General features: G+C 41.3%; 1 protein-coding gene across 2 annotated transcripts in view; it reads right to left on the bottom strand.

Moving 5' to 3' along the window:
* Nucleotides 1-6,514, bottom strand: part of LOC110505701 (syntaxin-binding protein 6) — a 107,787-nt gene extending 101,273 nt beyond the window's left edge. For both annotated transcript variants that reach the window (XM_021585092.2, XM_021585093.2), the window contains exon 1: nt 6,337-6,514. In XM_021585092.2, coding sequence (XP_021440767.1) covers nt 6,337-6,490 — 154 coding nt within the window. In that variant the 5' untranslated portion in view covers nt 6,491-6,514. The remainder of the gene's footprint in view (nt 1-6,336) is intronic.
* Nucleotides 6,515-18,161: the final 11,647 nt, after the last annotated feature.

Raw genomic sequence — 18,161 nt, 5'->3', positions numbered from 1 at the left:
CCCACATTCAGAATTTCACTTCTTGTTTGGATAACTGCCCTATGAGTTCTGTTATACTCACAGACATAATTTAAACAGTTTTAGAAACTTCAGTGTTTTCTATCCAATATTAATAATAATATGCATATATTAGCAATCTAGGACAGAGTAGGATGCAGTTCACTATGGGCACGCAATTCATCCAAAGTGAAAATACTGCCCCCTATCCTCAACAAGTTTTAACAACGGCAAGCATACCCGTAACATGATGCAGCCACCACTGTGCTTGACAATATGGAGAGAGGTACTCAATAATGTGTTGTATCGGATTTGCCCCAAACATAACTCTTTGTATTCAGGACAAAAAGTGCATTGCTTTGCCACATTTATTGCAGTATTACTTTAGTGCATTGTTGCAAACAGAATGCATGTTTAGGAATATTTGTATTCTGTACAGGCTTCCTTCTTTTCACTCTGTCAATTAGGTTAGTATTGTGGAGTAACTACAATGTTGTTGATCCATCTTTATTTTCTCCTATCACAGCCATTAAACTCACCATTGGCCTCATGGTGAAATCCCAAAGCGGTTTTCTTCACTCCGGCAATTGAGTTAGGAAGGACGCCTGTATCTTTGTAGTGACTGGGTATATTTATACACTATCCAAAGTGTAATTAATAACTTCATCATGCTGAAAGGGATATTCAATGTCAATGTTTTTTTTTTTTTAAACATCTACCCTTCTTTGTTAGGCATTGGAAAACTTCCCTGGTCGTTGTGGTTGAATCGGGGTTTCAAATTCACTGATCGACTGAGGGACCTTACAGATTGTATGTGTGGGGTACAGAGATGAGGTAGTCATTCAAAAATCATGTTAACCACTATTATTGCACGCAGAGTGAGTCCATGCAACTTTTTATGTGACTTCTTAAGCATTACTCCTGAACCTATTTAGGCTTGCCATAACAAATGGGTTGAACATTTATACTCAAGACATTTCATATTTAATTAATTGTAAAATTGCCCACCGACATTATGGTATGGTATTGTGTGTAGGCCTGTGACAAAAGAAAATCTAAATTTAATCCATTTTAAGTTCAGGCTGTAACACAAAAAGTGTAAAAAAGTAAACGGGTGTGAATACCTTCTGAAGGCACTGTTGGTTGTTACAGTGAAAGTAAATGAATGAATGATACAGAAGATAGCAAGCATCCATGCCCACAACGACATCGTCTCTAGAGGAGAGCAGAAGACGCTACAGTACCTCAGATTGGTTATGTGTTATGTAAAATGTAAATGAAGACAGGGAATCAAGTGTATTCAGATTAGTTTCTTCCCAGTGCTCACTTGGGGCCTATTCCCACAACGAGATATGAAGGAGAGACTGGGGAGAGATGTGGTAAAAAAAAGTACAGTAGGCCTACATTACAATAAACCAGGCTTTATTCTGTTATCAATATCATACAAAACATTACGTGGTAAAAGCAAATAAAGTATAAGTGAATTCATTGTGACGATCTGTTTTATATGGAAGACCATACCCACCACCCAAAATGTTTTATTAAATAAAATGCCTCATGATTTGTCAATGTGCACAATTAGTCTGTGCTTCAGTCTGATCAACTGTAGCCTACTGATAACAACCACAGATGCAGGTAGCCAAGAGAAGCCTATGTACTCTGATCCCATTTGGGCCTGGCCAGGGGAAACGTAATGTTTTTAAAACCTAAACCTGGGTTTCCCAACCCTCTCCTTGGACCCACCCCCAGACGTTTCACATTTTAGTTTTAACCCTAAAACTGGCACACCTGATTCAGTTAGTAAAAGGCTTGATGATAAGTGAACTAAAATAATCACGTCTAGGGGGCCTGAGGAGAGGGTTAAGAAACCCCGGTAACCTTTGCATTTATAACCTAAAATTTGTGCGACAGCGGGTCCTCCATTGGTCAACCTTGAACTTGAAACATTGTATCAACTGGGACCCCCACAGCTAGATGGCAAACTTGCAACATTGTATTAACTATTCTGAGTTTCCTGTGAAAGTGAGCTCAGGACAGACAACTGTATTTGTGCAAGGGATACGAAGTAATCAGGTATTTTATGATGTTTCCACTGGATCAGAGCATAACATGTTTTCCTTTCACATCAAGGCGTGTGGTTTTCAAAAATGGAGAGAGCTGGAAAGATTTCAAATAAATTAAGGAACCATTATCATTCTCGATGGATGTGTGAACTTGTTCACTTGCTGTTTGAGGTGAAGAAAAAACACACTTTGAGAAGCTCCACAGCTCATTAGTGGCAAGTTCAGGAGCGTAATGGCAGAATCTACAAAGGCCAATGAATCAATCAACACAATAGTGATGACATAGTGTATGAGTGTCTTTTTAAATTACAGACGCAAAGGCCTACATGATGCAACCCAGTATACAGCTAGCTCAGCCCTGTTCGTTTTTGTCCAATTACAGTTGTCTGTCTAAAGGGGTTTTAATATTTTCATCCTCCCTAGGGCCAGGTTTTTTTTCTAGGGGGGGGTAGGGAATCTGTTCCAAAGTATTCCCACAAATAAAATAAAAAAGAGACGTGATTGTGTCAAACTCTTTTTGGGCTTAGTTGTGGTCAATTTTCAGTGTGAAAATTATTATAATTATGTTACGGCCCAACATCTGCTCAAAAATCAGCCCACGACTGAATCTAGTTGCCTACCTCTGCTTTAGCTTGTTCTCCATCTTCTTTTTCCATTGTGAACTAACATATTTTCAGCACTTTTATTTCCATCAATGTACAAAACTAATTTACTCATGCTCACTTGTCTCTCTTCAGCAAACATATAGTGAGCAATATGTTTGGAACATCAAATTGCAATAAAATCACAGTATCGAATCTCCATACATATTGGCACCTAGGTATCGTGATAACGAATCGTGTGGTTCCTGGCAATTGCTAGCCCTAGCAGGCATGCACACACAAAATCAATACCTTTAGGGATTCTATTACAGATCAATTTCTACATGCAAGAGATGCAAATCTAGTCTAGTGGTGAATACTGATAAAAATCACACTTGTTCAAAACCTTCCTCACATAAAACCAATGTACAATATTGGATCATAAACACATCAATATAAACAAACCACTTCAGTCCAGTACATGGTCTGTCACAGCATATCGCTGCTTGATGAAAGCCATTCACTTGAAGCTAGAAGAATAAGGTGATTTATGGATTTCAATTATGCCAGGTAGAATGAACTGTTGGCACGTACACCACTCTGAAGAAACTTAAACCAGCAGGGTAGTTCTGGTCTTCAAGGTTGTGTGTAACTGATACATTAATTCCTACACTGCACATATTAAATGAGTTGAGAGCTTGAGATGGCATGATTTGCTGCCAAATAATGGTTAAATAGGATTGCAGAATGGGTTAAAGTGCCACTCAGCAGCCAAGGGAAAGTGGTCTGTACCCGTTATTCTCAGTGTCTCCTAAATTAGAATGCATAACTGATTGAGTTAGAGTGCAATACTTCAGAGGATAAACACATATTTTATTAACAATTTAAAACCCAATTTCAGTTTTTTTTAAATTATTAAATTCCAAAGCAAATGTAATCCATGTAAATGGCTTTGACACTAAACCAAGCCTTAAATTGGTTTAATGTGCCACTATATTGGCTCAGCAACACTAAACAGGCTCTTCAGAGAGCGAATTACAGTGGCAAGAAATGTATGTGAACCCTTTGGAATTACCTGGATTTCTGCATAAATTGGTCATCAAGTTTGATCTGATCTTCATCTAAGTCACAACAATAGACAGACATTGTGTGCTTAAACTAATAACACACAAATTATTGTATTTTTCTTGTCTATATTGAATACATCATTTAAACATTCACAGTGTAAGTTGGGAAAAGTATGTGAACCCCTAGGCTAATGACTTCTCCAAAAGCTAATTGGAGTCAGGAGTCAGCTAACCTGGAGTCCAATTAATGAGACGAGATTGGAGATGTTGGTTAGAGCCCTATAAAAACAAATAAAAATTCCCAAAATTTGAGTTTGCTATTCACAAGAAGCATTGCCTGATGTGAACCATACCTCGAAAAAAGGAGATCTCTAAAAGCCTTGATGTTCATCAGTCCACAGTAAGACAAATTGTCAATAAATGGAGAAAGTTCAGCACTGTTTTTGCTCTCCCTAGGAGTGGCTGACCTGCAAAGAGGACTGCAAGAGCACAGCGCAGAATGCTCAATAAGGTTAAGAAGAATACTAGAGTGTCAACTAGAGGTCGACCGATCAATCAGAATGGCCGATTAATTTTTCAAAACAATCGGAAATGGCTATTTTTGGGCGGCAATTTTTTAATACCTTTATTTAACTAGGCAAGTCATTTAAGAACACATACTTATTTTCAATGATGGACTAGGAACGGTGTTTGCCAGCAGCTCTTCGCAAGCACAGCGCTATTTATGACTTCAAGCCTATCAGCCTAATGGCTGGTGTAACCGATGTGAAATGGCTAGCTAGTTGGCTAGTTAGCTGGGTGTGCGATAATAGCATTTCAAACGTCACTCGCTCTGAGACTTGGAGTAGTTATTCCCCTTGCTCTGCAAGGGCCGCGGCTTTTGTGGAGCGATGGGTAACGCCGCTTCGAGTGTGGCTGTTTTCGATGTAGGGGGAAGCTACACGGTTACACTGGCAATACTATAGTGCCTATAAGAACATCCAATAGTCAAAGGTATATGAAATACAAATGGCATAGAGAGAAATAGTCCTATAAATACTATATTAACTATAACCTAAAACCTCTTACCTTGGAATATTGAAGTCTCATGTTAAAAGGAACAGCCAACTTTCATATGTTCTCATGTTCTGGACAAGGAACTCAAACATTACATGGCACATATTGCACTTCTATTTCTCCAACACTTTGTTTTTGCATGATTTAAACCAAATTGACCATGTTTCATTATTTATTTGAGGCTAAATGGATTTTTATTGATGTATTATATTAAGTTAAAAGAAGTGTTCATTCAGTTGTTGTAAATGTCATTATTACAAATTTAAACAAATAATATATATTTATTATTATTTATTTTTTTTAATTAAAAAAATAATCGGTATCGGCTTTTTGGCCCTCCAATAATCGGTATCGGCGTTGAAAAATCATAATCGGTCGACCTCTAGTGTCAACTAAAAACTTACAGAAATCTCTGGAACATGCAAACATCTCTGTTGAGTCTACAATACATAAAACACTAAAAAATGGTGTTCATGGGAGGACACCACATAAGAAACCACTTTGCTTCCTCAGCTTGCTGTCATCGACGGAAAAATTCATTCCCAAGACATTTTGCAGGAGAATGATAGGCTATCTGTCCACCAATTGAAGCGCAACAGAAGTTGGGTGATGCAACAGGACAACGACCCAAAACACAGAAGTAAATCTACAACAGAATGGCTTCAACAGAAGAAAATACGCCTTCTGGAGTGGCCCAGTCAGGGTCCTGACCTCAACCCGATTGAGATGCTGTGGCATGACCTGAAGAGGGCAGTTTACACCAGACATCCCAAGAATATTGCTGAACTGAAACTGTTTTGTAAAGAGGAATGGTCTAAAATTCCTCCTGACTGTTGTGCAGGTCTGATCCACAACTACAGAAAACATTTGGTTGAGGTTATTGCTGCCAAAGTAGGGTCAACCAATTATTAAAACCAAGGGTTCACATACTTTTCCCACCCTCCACTGTGAATGTTTACACAGTGTGTTCAATAAAGACATGAAAACAATTGTTTGTGTGTTATTAGTTTAAGCAGACTGTTTGCCTATTGTTGTGACCTAGATGAAGATGAGATCAAATTTTATGAACAATTTGTACAGAAATCCAGGTAATTCCAAAGGGTTCACACACTTTTTCTTGCCACTGTAGATGGTGAATTTAAGAGGCCGTGTGTTGAAATGTGACTGGGGTCGTTAGCATGTTACATCAATTCCAGGCTAATAAGACTGACAGTGAGGAGAACTTCTCTGGGCATGCCTCGCACAGCACACCCTACTCAGGCCAGCAAAACATATCCATACAAAAATATACAACAAACACACCACTGCCCTCAGGAAGCTTGTCACTTGAAGGGATATTATGACCACATGCAACAGCCATGAAACCTGTCAGTGTAGAGCAGGTCATCGTCAGCACAGAAGCCAGAGGCCCAGTCATAGCAGTGGTTATCAGAATACTCAGCAGGCACATGAAGGGGAAGACTGAATAGAGGAGAAGAAAACCAGAGGGGAGGAAAGGATAGGGCAGGAATGGAGGAGAGGAAAATGCCAGGAGAATAACGGGTAAGAGGAAGGTGGAGGAGGTTGTAGTACCTGAAAGGCAGATGAAGGTCATGTAGTCTCCCTGTCCTCCAGTAGCCAGGAAGGGGATCTTCTTCTTGGTCCTCCTCTTCACCTGCACAGCCACCAGCATCTTCTCATCGTGGGGTGTGAACACCTCTTTGTTGATGGCTGACTTGGCACTCATCTCAGGGGAGGTAAAAGTCGTAGAGAGAGGGGGATAGGGGAGGTCGTTAGCTCTTCTCTGTGGATGGGAAGAGATAAGAGCTCATTAGTGAGTGTTAGAGGTTAGACATTGCTGAAATGGGTAAGTTATCCCAACAGACAACTTAAAGCCCTTTACATTTCAGTGTCACGTTGGTATGAGGGGCCAGGAGACAGGCGCAGGAATGCGTAATAGGAGTTTTTATTACACCCAAATTACAGCGTGCCGTGTAAAGGCATGGGGACGAAAACCAAACAAACACTATACAAAACACAGGGTTGAAACCCAAACAAACACTATACAAAACATAGGGTTGAAACCCAAACAAACACTATACAAAACACAGGGTTGAAACCCAAACAAACACTATACAAAACACAGGGTTGGAACCCAAACAAATACTATACAAAACATAGGGTTGAAACCCAAACAAACACTATACAAAACACAGGGTTGAAACCCAAACAAACACTAGACAAAACACAGGGTTGAAACCCAAACAAAAGTGAGGAGTACCTCGAATAAATAACACAAGTTCACAATGATTAACACACAGAAACGAGGCCCGTTATCATCTGTGAAATCCACAATGGAAAGAAAGCCAAAACACACAGCACAGGTACTCACACGAACCAACAGACATTGTAACAATAGTCTACAGGACAATGGTAAACCAAAGACACACTTATACAATTACTAATCACTGGGAATAGGGGCCAGGTGTGCGTAATGAATGTTCTGGAGGGATCCGTGACATTCAGAAAAGAGTTGTGCAATTAATTGAGGCATATGCCATTCATTTTGACTTACGCACACACAGAGCTCAAACTTTCCCATAAATGGTAAGTTTCTCAGGAACTTTCTAGCCTAAAATCAACAGCAGACTGGCCAATATCACTGAATACTTATTGTGAAGATGAGAAAGACACTGGTAGAAACAATACGGTTACATGCACATTATAATGTGATTATTGTGGATAGTCAGATTAATTTAATAGCTTGATTAAAATGTTGACATGCTTTGCAAGAAGAATGATTTCCCTAATAATCCTGTTTACATTGGCATCTGATATCAGGCTACCTGATGGCACTCTAATAAACACAGAAAGTACCCAATCAAAATAAACGTTCTACCACAGCGAACATGTTGTTTTTGGGATGCATATTTGATTGAGTTTGGACATATAAAGTTTGTATGTGAAAACTTTAGGTTACGACTGTAACCCCGGTTCTCTGATAGTATGAGTGGGATTTCACTTATGGGATATGCCCCCAGCGTATTCGTCAGCGTATTCGCCAGAGTATTTGGCTGGACATGGAGAGACGTGTGCATCTGGGAAGGGTGTCCCTCCTACCCTATAATAAGGTCCAACGCAGCATCGCAGCATTCAAAAATAAGCAACACATCTTCCTCGCTCATGCAAGGAGGGGGTGGTCTGGTGAAATACCTCACTCATAATATCAGAGAACCGGGGTTACGGTTGTAACCTAAAGTTCTCTTTCAAGTATTTGTTTCACTTATGGGATATACTGAGTCCCATATTGCCAGACAAGCATATCCTGACGACCAACTGCCCTGTGCGATATATCACACAAATGGGCCTTACTCGCAGAAGATCCTACACGTAAAACAGTATGCACCATGGAGCCTATAAAACTTTGCAAATGTATGAGGCGAAGCCCAACTCGCTGGATAGATATGCCCTTAAATAAAGCCTAGGACGTAGCCATTCCTCTAGTGGAATAAGCCCGTAACCAGCAGGAGACTGAAAACCCTTACTTGTGTTGGCAAAATCGATAGCCCCCCACTATCCAGTGGGAGAGGCATTGTTTAGTGAGCGCTTTACCTGTGTGAGGTTTCGCACAGGAAACAAACAACTGATCACATTTTCTAAATCCCTTAGTCCTGTCCATGTAGACGCGCAGAGTGATTTAGTGCACCATTCCTCAAATAGGCGCCATTTACAATTATAAAGGGACCTGGTGGATGAGGCTCTAGCACTCTGAATAGTTTAAATTACATTTTGGAGGAAGCCCGGCAGTGTTCAACTTGAACCATTGGACAACAAGGGAAAAAGGAAAGGCTTTTTCTATTATTAAAGTATATCTTGTTTCTATTTCGGTTTGTCATGTGGGTTTTGGGAGCACGACAGTGGGGCTCCGATCAGGAATCCCGACAGAGGTCGTTGCTGAAGTCCTCAAACAGTGGGGCAATGGCATCGAGCTGGTTGCCCCAGCTAGCGCTAGCCGTCGCTCCACGATTCCCTGTGGGGATATCCATTGCCTCTGGTGACACATCGGGGGCGCTGGCCCCCCATGTTAGGGTCATGTTGACTCAGGCTAGCTTTGGCGTGCTTCACTTTGAAGAGGGCACAATGTGGACGGGAGCCACTGGAGGCTTCCTGGGCATGTTGCAGCACACCGAGTGGGTGTCTTTGGCCGATATCGTGTTTCCACAGGAGCAGATTCTTCACAGATGCTTTTGTCACCATAGCTTGGATGCTATGCTTTTAGCTGCCAGGAAAAAAACTAGAATGGTCCGATAGCTAGCGATTAGTGGGTTATCTCCGACAGTGGCACTTGGTGTGATACCGTTTCCGAAACAACAGATTAGAAAGGATAGATTGATGTAGCTAGTAAAAGCTTTTCTTGTTGAAGTAAAACCAAAAAAGCTAGCTAGCTTGCTAACAACTAATCACTGTTTGGATACAGCTAACTAGGTCGTGAACCTAGTTAGCCGTGTCACAGCTGTACCTGTTCCTCCCTCAAATACTTTTCCTCCAACTATGGTGAACGAAAAGGAAAATTGTCACCACTGCACAGTCCAGAGAATAGGGCCTGGCGAGTGAGTTTGAAGCTCACGCCTGTGGACAGTTTAGCTATTTCTGGAAAATGCAGTCGTGTCGAGGTAAGCTTTCTGATGAAAAGTCGAGAAGAGGTGTTTGAATGACTCAGAGATGCTCCATTGTACCGTTTATACGGTTGAAGGGACACCCTTCTCCGACACACGTCTCCACGTCCAGCCAATCATGGCTTGTGTAATAAAGGCTTCTGACGAATACACTGGGGACGTATCCCAACAGTGAAATACCGAAACGAATACTTGAAAGAGAACTCCTTCTAAGATGCATATATTCAGTTGTTCCGGACACACTTCACTCACACTAAAGAGGGAGGCTCGCTCAGCTGGTGCTAGCACATGTGCCGATCAAATACACAGCTGGAACCCCGATAAAAGGGTGTTTAGATGTCCTAATAATTCAAAAGATTACTGAGAAACCCAGGCATTTTAATTGGCGTATGCTTACGTCAATTTTGACCTTGAGCAGAGTAAAGGTATTTACATAACTATTGCATAATCTGCCTACTGCCATAATCAGTTTAATTATTAGTGAACATGTAAACGTACTCAATGTCTTTGCTACATATCAGGAGAAATCACATGCACCCAGAAATCACATTGAGAAAGCAGTGAGACATTAGTCCCGGAAGAAATAAAAGCAAAATAGCCCTGACATCTACTGACTGCTCTGTGCTTTCCAGTCCCCTCCACTGCAATCTCATTTCAGAAACATTCTACTCTCCAAAATAAACGGCCCCATAAAATAATGTAATGCCACAGTGAGCGACTGCCTCCAATATTCCAATATCAAAAATGGGCTGTCATCTCTGTGTGGGGCAAATATTGGTGGCAGGTAGCCTAGTGGTTAGAGCGTTGGGCAAGTAACCGAAAGGTTGCTGGATCGAATCCCCGAGCTGACAAGGTAAAAATCTGCCATTCTGGCCTTGAACAAATCAGTTAACCCACTGTTCCTAGGCCGTCATTGTAAATAGGAATTTGTTCTTAACTGACTTGCCTAGTTAAATAAAGGTTAAGTAAAAAAAGAAATGACATCTCTTTTACTACGCAGGCAATATTCCTTCCCAGATCTGCTGCAAAATGTAAATGACTTCAGTTAGAAACTTAAATTTTTTTTTTTTAAATCTCAGTGAACAGCCATTACATTTTCCGTTATTGCAAACACCTTTTCAAATGTTACTTTGTTCACATTATGCACGGACAGTTCCTCAGACAATGGAATCGGAACACCCAGGTTCCAAACACTGTGTGCTTTGCTGATAGTGTCAGAGAAAGCAGTGCTGAGGCAGTGCAATTGTGGCTGCAATAAATGCAGGATGTGGTTATAAACAATAGTGTTTTATTGGGTCCAAATGCTCTCCGGAGAACTATGGATGGAGTTTAATCATTGTCTCAACCACAGACAGAGCGGTGGTGATACACCAATCTGTCACTCACGGCAAATGCTAAATGAATTACAGAGGAACAGCACACTGAAAAACAATGCCCTCATCAATTTGGATTGCCAATAAGCAGGCCAAATATACTTGTTTTTCACAGTGCAGTGAGATTCAAAAAAGTAATTGGCTGTTGAGGAGGAGAAGCACGGAAACTATAGTTTCACAGAAACATAGCCCACAGTATTTGACGATTAACCTTGCTATACATAAGTCTGCTTATACAAGTCTGCTTATACTTTAAACTTGAAAAAGCTGTTAGTGTTTCCCCTACTATTAATTAGTCTTGGCGGAGCCCAAACCTAGCCGAGCGCTGTAAAACACTGAACAGCTATCCCTCTTTGTCCTCAACAGTCCAGCTTTCAAAAACATCAGGAAAATATTCTGGGCGTTCTTGAAAACAATACATATAGACAAGTATTTCTGAAACGTCTAGAGACATCATGATTTGGTCCACAAAAGCTAGTTGTTTCAGACATTTGAAATGCTGAATCATGAATGGTGCAGCATCTGGTGAGAGTTAGTTCTAAGCATTGGCTCAGAGTCCGTTTCTACTTCTAGGTACTCCTATCCACAGGGTAAAGTTAGGTAACAGTGAACACTATGGTAGTACACACTCACTTACACCACGGCGACTCAACTGGCCATAAAAAACAAATAGTAGCAAAACAATCCATCTCATTCAATGACAACATCACCAGATGATAAAGCTCTTAACAAAATGGGACTGAGTAAACAAAACACCAGCAAAGATTTATTTGAAAAGCAACAGGCCAACAAAAATGCCTTTACTTGGAATGTTTAAAACATCCAACCCCTAAATCTACTGACTCTAGACATACCTACTCATTCAAGGGTTTTTCCTTTACTTTTACTATGTTCTACATTGTAGAATAATAGTGAAGACATCAAAACTATGAAATAACATCTATGGAATCACATACTAACCAAAAAGTGTTAAACAAATACAAATATATTTTAGATTCTTAAAAGAAGCCACCCTTAGACATGATTACCGCTTTGCACACTTTGGCGTTCTCTCAACCAGTTTCATGAGGTAATCACCTGGAATGCATTTCAATTAACAGGTGTGCCTTGTTAAAAGTACTTTTGTGGTATTTCTTTCCTCGTAATGCGTCTGAGACAAGGTAGGGGGGGGGGGGGGGGGGTATACAAAAGATAACCCTATTTGGTAAAAGACCAAGTCCATATTATGGCAAGAACAGGGGCGGCAGGGTAGCCTGGCAGGCAGGGTAGCCTGTTAGAGCATTGGACTACCAGCCAAAAGGTTGCAAGTTCTAATCCCCATCTGTCGTTCTGCCCCTGAACAGGCAGTTAACCCACTGTTCCCTGGCAGTCATTGAAAATAAGAATTTGTTCTTAACTGACTTGCCTAGTTAAATAAAGGTAAAATAAAAAATAAAAATAAACAGCTCAAATGAGCAAAAGGAAACGACAGTCCATCTTCCTCAAGTGTAAAAAAACCCATCAAGCACTTTGATGAAACTTATGACCGCGAAGGAAAGAAAGACCAAGAGTTACCTCTGCTGCAGAGGAAGTTCATTAGAGTTATCAGCCTCAGAAATTGCAGCCCAAATAAATGCTTCACAGAGTTCAAGTAACAGACATCTCAACATCAACTGTTCAGAGGAGACTGCGTGAAATCAGGCCTTCATGGTCGAATTGCTGCAAAGAAACCACTACTAAAAGACACCAATAAGAAGAAGAGACTTGCTTGGGCCAAGAAACACGAGCAATGTACATTAGAGTGGTGGAAATCTGTCCTTTGGTCTGATGAGTCAGAATTTGCGATTTTTGGTTCCAACCGCCGTGTCTTTGAGAACGAGTAGGTGAACGGATGATATCCGCATGTGTGGTTCCCACCGTGAAGCATGGATGAGGAGGTGTGATGGTGTGGCGATGCTTTGCTGGTGACACTGTCTGTGATTTATTTAGAATTCAAGGCACACTTAATCAGCATGGCTTCCACAGCATTCTGCAGCGATACGCCACCCCAACTGGTTTGCGCATATTGGGACTATCATTTGTTTTTCAACAGGACACTGACCCAAAACACACCTCCAGGCTGTGTAAGAGATATTTGACCAAGAAGGAGAATGATGGAGTGCTGCATCAGATGACCTGGCCTCCACAATCACCCAACCTCAACCCAATTGAGATGGTTTGGGATGAGTTGGACTGCAGAGTGAAGGAAAAGTGCTCAGCATATGTGGGAGCTCCTTCAAGACTGTTGGAAAAGCATTCCAGCTGAACCTGGTTGAGAGAATGCCAAGAGTGTGCAAAGCTGTCATCAAGGCAAAGGGTGGCTACTTTGAAGAATCTAAAATATATTTGGATTTGTTTAACACTTTCCTGGTTACTACATGATTCCATGCGTGTTATTTCATAGTTTTGATGTCTTCACTATTATTCTACAATGTAGAAAATAGTCCAAATAAAAGGAAAACCCTTGAATGAGTAGGTGTGTCCAAACTTTTGACTGGTACTATAAAATTATACACATGCCCTGAAATGGCTGTGCAGAAAGTTGTTTTTTCTTGTTCAGCTTCCTATAAAAAACAGAAACAGCTTTGTTCTACCGCCATCTCAGTCCACTGGTGCATTACCAATCTCTGTACAAAGGAGTCTTCTGATACAAGGTGCTGGATCAGTAATTCAATCAATTGAAGTGAGGACACTGCTCTTCATTACTCCTCTTATCAAATGAATAAAACATATGAAAACCTTGATTTCTTTTGAGTGGGCCTCAATCATATGAAGACAATAGGAAACCTGAATGCAAAAAGTCACTAAGACAGGGGTAGAGAGTCAGAGAAAGCGAGAGAGAAAAAAAAGTTAGAGAGCTTCCTAGCAGTGAATCTCTCCAATAGCTCAAATCCTGGGAGTCTCTACCGATCCACTACAGTCCTACAGCTGAGATAGAAGGTTCCCCTGTGTCTCTCCAAGCTGTCGACAGACAGTGGGGAGTCCATATCCTGCTTCAGGTGGGAGACTGAAGCGTGAGGGATGGAAGGGAAGACTTGAGAGATTGAGGGATAGGAGGGGTGGATTTCACTTTTCAGGAATGGCGGTGAAATGACTGTCTGATGTTTTGAATTACATCAGCCTCATGTCCCGGCACTGCTTGGCTATGGTGAAAATGACACTCACGCTGTAGCCATGTCTGTCACCACATTCTCCAGTGCCAATCACCCCCTTTCCCAGCAACACTTCATTCACTGTACCTTGCTAAGCAGTGAAAGGAGGGAGCAGTGCAGAGCGCAGTCTTTCCTCTCACCCAGCGTGTTAATGCGAAATCTGCTCACAAACTCTCCAGAGGCCACTTCAGAAAGGGGGATTTGACTTAGCGCCACAGCCAAGACTTTACACACTCCCCTCTAACCTTTTCCCCGTTTCCTTCTTCACACAGGCCAATATAAACCAGGCACAACAGCCAGGCTAAGAAGAGAGCGTCACAATGACAGGACAGGACTTTCTGCCACTCAAAGCCAATTGAATGAGTTCAGCATCTTATATAATTGCCCAACACTGATAAAAACTACCAGAAACAACTCATTCCATTCCAAGTGTAATCTTATGTATAGAGAGAAAAGGAAAGCCGTTACAGCTACTTTGCTCAGAAATGTATAGTAAATGTAGAAAGGTTAGGGTTAAACAGCCCATTAAAGAAACCTTCAGAAACAGGAAGGATCTGAAGTGCTGGATGCAAGTGTGAGCTAATCAACCCACAATGGGAACGTACGCTGCCTGCTGGGACGTCAAGATGTTGGGATTCTCGCTCTTTGGGCCGTGTCCAGTGTTGTTTTCAGATGGCAGTTTGTGGATCGAGCCAACGAGACGGCGATAAGAGGGGGAGTCACATTCCTGGGGCTTATCTTCCATTTATATTCCTTAGAGAATGCCCAACACAGGAATGAACAGCTACTCTTTAGCTCAACTAGAGTATGGGTGAGCGTGTGTGTGTGTGTGTGTGTGTGTGTATAGAGGGGGTGCCTCTAACAGAGTAGAGTGCAGACAGGATGTTGAGAGCTTCAAAACAGTTGCCTTTCAGAGGAATGAGAATTTTAAATGATGGAAAATAGGATTTATTCCAAAAAGAATACAGATTTTTCAGTGGGCTTGCATATGGCAGGGAACACATTGTTCAAAACGGTTGCAGTATGTAGAAGATAGTGTAGGCCTAAGTTGAAATGTTCCACAACAGGTTAGTGATAGAGAAGCAACAAATGGAACATTTTGCTTAACGTTTAAACTGCCATTTTTTTAAAACCAGTTTACCATTTAAACGATAAATAAATCCATGTCATTTCACAATGCAGATAAATGGTTATATTACATACGTAATGTAGAATATGACCGCTAGCACCGGGCAATGAAGTGATACAGACCCCTTGACTTTTTCTACATTTTGTTACATTACAGCCTTATTCTAAAATGTATTCAATTGTTTGTTTTGCTTCTCATCAATCTACACAAAAAAAACACAACGACAAAGCAAAAACAGGTTTTTTAGAAATGTTTGCTGATTTATTATATTTTTTTATTTTTACATAAGTATTCAGACCCTTTACTAAGTATTTTGCGAAAGCACCTTTGGCAGCGATTACAGCCTAGAGTCTTCTTGGGTATGACGCCACAAGCTTGGCACACCTGTATTTGGGGAGTTTCTCCCATTCTTCTCTGCAGATCCTCTCAAGTTCTGTCAGGTTGGATGGGGAGCGTTTTTCAGGTCTCTCCAGAGATGTTTGATCGGGTTCAAGCCCGGGGTCTGTCTGGGCCACTCAAGGACATTCAGAGACTCCTGCATTGTCGTGGCTGTGTGATTAGGGTTGTTGTCCTGTTGGAAGGTGAACCTTCACCCCAGGCTGGAGGTCCTGAGAGCTCTGGAGCAGGTTTATCATCAATGATATCTCTGTACTTTACTTCGTTAATCCTTCCCTCGATCCTGACTAGTTTCCCAGTCCCTGCCGCCGAAAAACATCCCCACAGCATGATGCTGCCACCGCCATGCTTCACGGTAGGGATGGTGCCAGTTGTCCTCCAGATGTGACGCTTGGTCACACTTGGTCTTGGTTTCATCAGACCAGAGAATCTTGTTTCTCATGGTCAGAGTCCTTAAAGTGCCTTTTGGCAAACTCCAAGCGGACTGTCATGTGCCTTTTACTGAGGAGCGGCTACCATTCATGCCTGATTGGTGGAGTGCTGCATTGGTTGTCCTTCTGTGGAGATGGGAGAACATTCCAGAGGAACTCTGGAGCTCTGCCAGTGACCATCGGGTTCTTGGTCACCTCCCTGACCAAGGCCCTTATCCCCCATTGCTCAGTTTGGCTGGGCGACCAGCTCTAGGAAGAGTCTTGGTGGTTCCAAACTTCTTCCAATTAAGAATGATGGAGGCCACTGTATTCTTAGGGACCTTCAATGCTGCAGAAATATGTTGGTACCCCTCCCCAGATCTGTGCCTCGACACAACCCTGTCTCGGAGCTCTACAGACAATTCCTTCGACCCCATGGCTTGGTTTTTGCTCTGACATGCATTGTCAACTCTGTGACCTTAAATAGACAGATGTGCACCTTTCCAAATCATGTCCAACCAATTGAAATTACCACAGGTGGATGCCAATCAAGTTGAAACATCTCAGGTAGGGTCAATGGAAACAGGATGCACCTGAGCTCAATTTCGAGTCTCATAGCAATGGGTCTGAATACTTAGGAGAAACTCCCCAAAATCAGGTGTGCAATCTTGTAGAGTCATACCCAAGAAGACTTGAGGCTGTAATCACTGCCAAAGGTTCTCCAACAAAGTACTGAGTAAAGGGTCTGAATACTTATGTAAATGTGATCAGTTTTTTATTTTTAATACATTTGCAAAAATGTCTAAATCGTTTTTTTCTTTGTCATTATTGTGTATAGATTGATGAGGACTTAAATGTTGTTGTTTTTTAATCCATTTTTGAATAAGGCTGTATGGCATGTCATACTAATTTTGTCCAGACAGCGACAGATACATAGGCTACATATAGTAAAGCAGAGGTGCACTGCTTCGCTCGCTCAGATGCCTTCTCCGGTGAGATACTGTAGTTTCAGCCACTTGTGTATCGAAGGAAAGTTTGCAGTACACTGTTCGGATGCTGAAATTATTTTTGATGAACGTGCGAAGGTAACCTATTTGAAGTGATTTGTTTGACAAATCAGATGAACTGGTTGTGTTCATGGCACATTAAAAAGGTAATACATTTTTACAGTTAAATGACATAAAACTAGCCTCTGCCTGGGGCCTCCAATCACCCAGTCCAAACTGTATCTTGCCATTTCTTGGCTTGCAATGTCTCGCAACTTCAGTAAAGCAGGGCCTATCAACAATGAATAAGCTAGGATATTCTACACGCAACAGACTGAACACACCCTTGCATCATTAGCAAAGAGAAAGAGCAGGCGAGCCAGTTGCACAGTGATTAAGATTTTATGGGGGGGGGGGGGGAAGACTGTGTTCCAGGTGATTTCTTACAGTAAATGACGGTTTACACAATGGTGCCTGCACAATGTAAAAAAAATGAAAAATGTAAAAAAGTAAACGTTCTCCATGCTACAGATTTATTGATGAATCTAGGCCTACGGTGAGAAATAAGTGATGAAAGTGTTCACTGCAAACAGAGGTGGCATAGATTTATCTGGAATAGTGAGAACTATCACTATTTCATACCTAGTCCCATATTTACAAACACGCAAGGTGAGAAACACTACAAATCTTAACTGAATAGTTTGGGTCAGGGTACAGCTGGGACAATAAAGTGACAATTATAGACACCAAACATACCGATCACTTATCGCAGGCGTTTTTTGTTGAGTAGCCTATCCTAAAGAAATTTGAAATGAAATAAGTTTGCTAATATGGGTGATTGTGAATGGGACAATTGCTGGCTACAACAATCAAACTAGTAGTAGTAGTTTACAGGGTAAAAAAAATGCGGTGCACAATAGATTTGGGCAATGACAAGCAGTGTTTTCCATTAACTCAGAGTAGCCAGCCAGAAGAAAAAGTAACCAGTAAGGCTCCCCTGGGTGAAGACAAACAAGCTATATTTTGGTGGCCTCTGGTACATTCCAAGGATTGTATTTCCAACAAGCAACTATCAGGAAATAACACTGAAAACAAATGCACAATGACAGTGTTAGCTTCATCAGCTGTATGATATAAAACACAGGAAAAAAATATTTGGACTGCGCTGGGCCTTTAAAAATATCCTGTAAGACTGCTATCTTCCACAGGCTTCAAGTTTCTTTTTAGGAGACTCTTTCTTAGCTATCTGCATTGCAGGTATTATTTTAGCTCTTACAC

The sequence above is a fragment of the Oncorhynchus mykiss genome, chromosome 25 (genome assembly GCF_013265735.2).
Source record: "Oncorhynchus mykiss isolate Arlee chromosome 25, USDA_OmykA_1.1, whole genome shotgun sequence".
Classification (NCBI taxonomy): Eukaryota; Metazoa; Chordata; class Actinopteri; order Salmoniformes; family Salmonidae; genus Oncorhynchus; species Oncorhynchus mykiss.
The sequence above is the reverse complement of the archived record's forward strand: the minus strand, read 5'-3'. Positions and strand labels throughout refer to the sequence as shown.